This window comes from Primulina tabacum, chromosome 10 (genome assembly GCF_025594145.1).
Source record: "Primulina tabacum isolate GXHZ01 chromosome 10, ASM2559414v2, whole genome shotgun sequence".
In the NCBI taxonomy this organism is placed as follows: Eukaryota; Viridiplantae; Streptophyta; class Magnoliopsida; order Lamiales; family Gesneriaceae; genus Primulina; species Primulina tabacum.
In genome coordinates this window covers 31,284,966-31,292,128 of record NC_134559.1, presented here as the reverse complement: position 1 = coordinate 31,292,128, position 7,163 = coordinate 31,284,966, and the positions used below count along the sequence as shown (strand labels likewise).

At 32.5% G+C, this 7,163-nt stretch overlaps 1 protein-coding gene across 1 annotated transcript; it reads left to right on the top strand.

The window, feature by feature from the left end:
• The first annotated feature begins 1,428 nt into the window (after window positions 1-1,428).
• Window positions 1,429-4,368, top strand: LOC142505542 (uncharacterized). Its single transcript, XM_075618572.1, has 6 exons — window positions 1,429-1,641; window positions 3,141-3,233; window positions 3,332-3,439; window positions 3,536-3,820; window positions 3,930-4,034; window positions 4,127-4,368. Exons 1-6 carry the CDS (start codon window positions 1,429-1,431, stop codon window positions 4,331-4,333), a joined length of 1,011 nt encoding a protein of 336 aa, XP_075474687.1. The 3' UTR covers window positions 4,334-4,368.
• Window positions 4,369-7,163: the final 2,795 nt, after the last annotated feature.

Here is a 7,163-nt window from a genome sequence, read left to right as displayed (position 1 = left end):
AGATGCTGACCGTGTGAGGTGTACCACTTATATGTTCACTTCAAAACTTCTTATTTTCAAAAATAAGAAAAATCATCAACCTTATTTTAAATAATTAAAAAAAATTATCTAATAAAATTTATGATTTAATACTAACCTCTAACAATCTAAAATTTACTTTATCGCAACTAACTTTTACTTTTCGCATCTAACTTTAACTTTACTGCAACTAACTTTTACTTTACCGGAGCTATATTTTATTTTATCGCAACTAACTTTTACTTTCCCGCAACTAACTTTTATTTTATCACAACTAACTTATTAAATCATATATTTCATTTAGACAATAGCGTGACTCTGCCGGTTGTTCTAAATGAAATATAATGATTAAATTTAACATTTACTTTATGCAATTATATATTTATATAGTTATATATATAATCATAGGTACCATATATAAAATATCGGTTAATTCGGTATTTTCTATAGTGGGAACTATATTATATTATGGGTGTGCTTAAATATTTAATTTTCTTGGAACCATTAACTATAGTGGTTTTCTTTATTTTACTTTTAGTTAAACAATATTACATAAACCAAGAATAAATCTTTGAGCATTGACAAATTTATAATTTGTAAACTTCATTATTGAATTTGGTAATTTATAAATTAATAAATTTTAAACTTAAAATAACATGTGTGTGGATCGATCTCGTACTCACGAAATATATTACTTGCAAACAACCTACACTTGGGTGAATTATAATTTAAGTAGTAGCAAGTTTTTGGCGCTGTTGCCGGGGAGGTATAAATTAAGTTTACATTTGTTATTTATGTTTTATTTATAAGTATTGTGTTGTTTTTACTTGTATGAGTATTTGGAGTCGTAAAAAAAGTTGTAGACTTATTCGAGTATCTGAAAATAATTTAAACATGGATGATAATTCAAATAATCAAGATGATGATGATAATAATAATAATAATAATAATAATAATAATAATAATAATAATCAAGAACATGATCAATTAAGAACACTTAGGCACCATATGAACCCTATTAGAACTAGTGCCCCATCTTGTTTAGTTTTTCCTTCTGATGTATCTAATTTCAACTTTAAACATCAAGTTATTCAACTTTTACAAAATTTTCAGGGCTTATATTCTGAAAATCCATATTTACATCTAAGAGAATTTGAAGAAGTTTGTAACACTTATAATGATCAAAATTGTAGCATGGATATAGTTCGATTAGAGCTTTTCCCTTTTTCTTTAAAAGATAAAGCAAAAACATGGCTACAAAATTTAAGATCAAGTTCAATAAGATCATGGGAAGAAATGCAACAACAATTTATCAAAAAAAAAAATTCTCTTCCCATAGAACAAACTCTTTTAAAAGACAAATTACAAATTTTTCTCAAAAACAAGATTTTCTACTTATTTAATGTACAGATGACTTACAAAGTTGAGGATTGTGAAAAGAAATCAATTTTTCGAAAGTTGGCTAAATTGTGGCGCGATAGGAAATCCAAATTGCAAATACTTGTACGAGAAGCTAATACAAGTCGACTGACTTCACGAGATCTCAATCTTTTGAAGCCTGAATTTATAGACCAAAATCAGTGGGACTTGTTTGTACAGAGGACAGTATCACCTAACTTTCAAGTAAGAATTTTTCTTGACTCTTTTATGGTCACTTAGTATATTTGCTTTACCTTTCAATTTGTTAGTATTTGTAATTTTTGTGATGATTTATGGGCAAATCATTTTTAAAATATACCAAAACGTGTGGCAAATATGAGGTGGGTGTAAATGTAAGACATGTAAATCTTATATAAAGGCATGTATTCCAAAATTAGTTTTCTTGATTAGATCGTGTGACATAGCACCATGTGAATATGCAACTAAGTTAAAAATCACAAAGTAGCTAGTTAAAACAGCCCGGTGCACTCCAGTCTACAATGTTGTAAGCAAGCGGAATATTCAAGAGCTTGTAAACCAGGTGTGTCCACTATCTTTTCTATGTTTGACTTTGTTTGAGTTCCGACTTGACATACGTGAAGTTTGGTGTCCATTGGCTCTTTCTATGCAAGAATTGAAACCAAATTCGATGAAGATTTTACTATCTCCTGGCTGAATTTGATCATATTTTTTGTTTTGGATGCTAATTTGTTTATGGTTTTTGCCACTCTTATTCTGTTACGCTGGTGTAAGAGTGTTATTTTTTTTTTAATCCGGTTTGGTGGTTTCCAGCTTGTGTTAGCAAACTTTCTGTTTTTGATTCGAATTGTAGCCTTACGTTGCTCTATGGAACTGATCAAACCATAAGAAGATTGTTGGCATTGTTAAAATATGAAACTACTATAATGGAACTTTCTTTGTTTGAGGATGGTAGTATAGTCTTGATTCAATGCAATGCTAAAATCATGAAGTAAGACTGACTGAATCATATGTGTTGCCAATTAAGTTGTACTAGGACTGTAAGTGGGAAGTGATTGTAGATTGAGTTCAAGTACATGCATATGAGCCTTTTGATATCTCGTATTAGTTCCACAAAACGAAATAAATACTGCAGCACGATCAAGTTGGATGTGTAAAGTGAAAGAGTGCGATGTGATGTTACGAGATCACAAATGCTTCCTTAGTTAAAACATAAAGTTTTATAGGTGCAATTTTTTTGTTTGATAGACTGTTGGGCTGTATAAATGGAAAACATTCAAATGATGAATGATTTGATAAGGATGGATCTAAAATTCTAAAAAAGTTAGTGCTTTGGAGAAAGGATTTGGCAGCAGTGACAAATTATAAACAAGAGCCAATGTTCAAGGAATTTTACGTTTGGGTGCTATTAAGCTGCAAGATTGAAACTTGATCACTAATGTCATGCTTGGTTGAACTTTTTTTATTTTTCGCAGCTTTTGTTTTTTGAAACTATGAATGATTTCTTTTTATGGAAAGTAATCGAGAGCTGCTGCTCTATTTTGGCATATAAAAGTGACTCCGCATAGGTATAATTTAATGCACACACACACACATGGACATACACAGAGATTCTTGATTGGGTAGTTGATTCAGGTGGGAAAGGTGAAAAATTATCCCATTTCTTATTCTTTCCCACACACCTTTCCTACATCATTTGATTATGCGATTTTAACTAATTTCAGGAAAAGAGTGAAAGATTTAGAACGATGAGGAAAAAACAAAATCACATTCACACAATGAGCCGGAGATGTTATGCTCGTTTGACTCACATTATGGTAAATATTTTTATGGTTTTTATAATTTATGTAATTAGTAATGATATATACATCTTGAATTATGTTCTTACGATTTTGTATTTATTTCTATATTAAAGGAGAAGAGAAGCCCGGAAGACACAAAAATTACGAGATCGCAAGTTTGGATTGAAGGTCACAAGAAAAAAAATGGGAAGCCTAGTACTCAAGCTGTTGGAGAGAAAATAGTAATAAAATAAAAAATTTATTTTTAATATATTAAACACAATTTTCCCCTTCTCGGTTTTATCGCATTCGCTCATAATTTTTTTTTTTTTTTGCAGAAAGAAATACAAGAATGTCCACTTGAATCTCAAAACACAACTAACATTGTTGATGATGCAATTAGACTTGTGTTTGGCAAGGAAGTTCGGGGTAGAGTGCGCGGAATGGGTTTCGGAGTTACACCATCGAAAGTTAGAGCTTCTGCGAAACAAAATGGAACTGTTCAACAACTTGAAACTATGGTACAAAGCCTTCAACAACAAATGCAACAAAATCAGCTAGAAATGCAAGAAATGAGGTCCATGTTTTTACAAAGTATGAATCAACAAAATCAGCAAGAACATGTTAGTAAGTAAACAACATATAAAAAAATATGTTTGGTATATATACACACTTAAATGCTTTTGAATTATCATGATTACATCGCTTGACACGATTTGATTGTAAAATTAGGTTGCTTGTGGTGGCATTGGTAGCGGTATTGGGAATGAAGTTGGTAGTAATGGTGATATCGATATTGGTGCCAAGAAAAATGGTAATTTTGATCATGTTTCTCGGGTAATTATCTTTAAATTATTTATTTTTAAATCGCAAAATTGTTACAAAAATAGACATGGTTGAATCAATAACTTTTCGTTGTTTATTTACAGTCAAATTTGAGGAATGTGAGTCTTGGAGATATCCGTGCTAATACTAAATGTAAGCTGCTTCATTGGTGTGCTGATGAATTAGTTGTTGCAGAAGGTAGAATTGCATCCACAGATCCAAACACAAAAGTGCATCACGTTGTTCTTGGTAGATCTTGTTGGAAAGTTTGGGTTGATAAGGTTTTGTTGGAGAAGGTGGACCTAATTTGACCAAATGATGAAATGCAGTTTCTCGAGGACGCGATAGGAAGTTATCTAAATTTATAGTATTGTGTGATGGATAAATATTCTATTGATTTGCGTGTATTGAAAGTTTAATCATTGTTATATATGTACAGCTAGTTGTTACAAATTCCGTATCTTTCTTTGGATTTTCAGACTTTATGTTTTGATATACTGAAAAACAATGACGTTTATCAATTTTGTGTTAATTAAACTTAAAGTTGCACTAAAATTTTTGTAAAATTTTGGTTTATCGTTTTTGTCCATTCGATTGTTTTTTTTAACGAATTTGATTTTATCGGCTTGCAAACGAACGATGTAGAATTTGTTTGCATGTTGCGGATATGAATATTAATGGCATACATTGCACGCTGCAGATAATATTATCCGCAACGTGCGTGCGTGGGCAATCGATAATAGTATCTGTGGCGTGCATGTATGTGCCGCGGATAATAGTATTAACGGCGTGCCGCGGATAAAAGTAACCGATAAAAGTATCCGCGGCGCGCATCTACACGTCGTGGATAATAGTATTAATGGCGTGCGTAGGCGCGTCGTGGATAACAGTATCCGCGGCGCGCCTTCGCACGCCGTTCATTCTATTATCCACGGCGCGCCGCGGATAATAGTAACAACGGCGTGCACATGTGCGCTGTGGATAACACTATCCGCGGCGCGCTTCCGCATGCCTTGGATAATCTTGAACTTTCAACAGCTTGCAGTTGTGCAGCGTGCGATGTGTGCTGCGGAAAAGGAATTTGCACGCTGCGAAAAGTCATTTTTGTTGTAGTGTATCCAACTTTTACCCAACTTTCATGGCTTAGATTCTGAAAATCCATACATGCATTTACGAGAGTTTGAAGAAGTGTGCAACACATATAATGATCTAAATTGTAGCATGAACACCATTCGACTTAAGCTTTTTCCTTTTTTTTTAAAAGATAAAGCTAAAACTTGTCTACAAAATCTTAGAGCGGGATCCATTCGAACTTAGGTTGAATTGCAACAACAATTTTAGAAAAAAAATTACCATCTCATAGAACAAATTCTTTCAAAAGAAAAATAATCACTTTCACTCAAAAAAAAGGAGAAACGTTTTATCAGTGTTGGGATAGATACAAAGAATTGCTTAATCTTTGTCCACATCTTGGTTTTGAAATTTGGAGAGTTGTTTCTCAATTTCATGAAGGCTTAACACCTAAAGATATGCAAATGGTTGAATTTATGTGTAATGGAACATTTTAAGATAAAGATCCAAACGAGGCAATTGAGTATCTCGATTCATTAGCTGAAAATGCTCAAAATTGGGACACTATAGGTACAATCGAACCATCAAACAAGATTCAATCTCCCACATCTAGTGGAGGTATGTACACCCTTAAATATGAACATCATCTCCAAGCTAGATTTACCTCTTTGGCAAGAAAAGTTGAGGCACTTGAATTGAAAAAGAATGGTCAATTAAAATCTGTTCAAGAAATTGCGTGTTACATCTGTGATACAAGTGATCATTCTACAAAAGATTGTCCCACTTTGCCCTCTTTTAAAGAATGTCTCCATGAACAAGCCAATGATTTGAACAATTTCAAAAGGCTAAATTTTGAACCATTTTCTCAAAATTAAAATCCATGTTGGCGAAATCATCCAAATTTTAGTTGGAGGAATGATAATGTTGCACAATTTTCACAAACATATTTTCAAAATCAACAAAATTTTCAAAATTATGCACCTTATGTTCTTCCACCTAAAAGAAATTTGGAAGATACATTGAATTCTTTCATTGCAAAGCAAGAGTCTATCAATACTCAAACTGCTCAAACCATGACAGATTTGAAAGATACACTTGTTAAATTTGCATATGTACTTAATGTTCATGAAAAAGGTAAATTTTCTTCATAACCACAGCCTAATCCCAAGGATCATCATTCACAAACTGGAACTTTCTGGAACTCAACCAATGGATCAGGTAAAATCTGTTATTACCCTTCGCGGTGGTAAGGTTGTGGAAAAATCCATTCTTGAACCTTGTGAAGATGATGATAAATCAACTCCAAAGGGTATGGAAGTGGAACCCATAACTTGCGAAGAGGAGGATCAACGGACAGTGCCACCACCATTCCCTCATGCGTTGAAAAATAAGAAAAAATCAAATTTGAATTCTGATATAAATATTATTTTTAAACAAGTAAAAGTTAATATTCCTTTATTAGATGCAATAAAGCAGGTACCATTGTATGCCAAATTTTTGAAAGACTTGTGCACTGTGAAAAGAAAATTTAATGTGAAAAAGAAAGCATTTTTAGCCGAACAAGTAAGTGCAATCATTCAAAATAATAATACTTTGAAATACAAATACCCTAGTTGTCCTACTATTTCATGTATTATTGGAGCACGAAAGATTAAAAATCCTTGCTTGATATTGGAGCTAGTGTGAATTTACTTACATATTCAGTTTATCAAGAACTAAATTTACTTGCCGATAGATCTATTAAAGTTCCAAGATGTATGGTAGAAGACGTGTTGGTCCAAATTGATAACTTTGTATAACCTGTCGATTTCATTGTATTAGATACACAACCTATCGAAACTTGTACTGCAATTCCTGTAATTTTGGGTCGTCTATTTTTAGCAACTTCTAATGCTCTTATAAATTGCAGGAATAGAATAATGAAGTTGTCATTTGGTAACATGACCTTGGAGCTTAATGTTTTTAATCTTTGTAAGCAACCACATGTCAAAGGAGATGAAAGTGAAGATGAAAATCTTATTGAAACCCTTGTGGAAGAAAACATTCAAGAAGGGAATACTCGTGATCAAT

Coding starts and splice junctions, on each gene's coding strand:
- LOC142505542 (XM_075618572.1), top strand. CDS start 1,429: ATGACTTACAAAGTTGAGGATTGTGAAAAGAAATCAATTTTTCGAAAG. Junction 1,642..3,140: donor CAGTATCACCTAACTTTCAA/GTAAGAATTTTT, acceptor AACTAATTTCAG/GAAAAGAGTGAAAGATTTAG. Junction 4,035..4,126: donor ATTTTGATCATGTTTCTCGG/GTAATTATCTTT, acceptor GTTTATTTACAG/TCAAATTTGAGGAATGTGAG.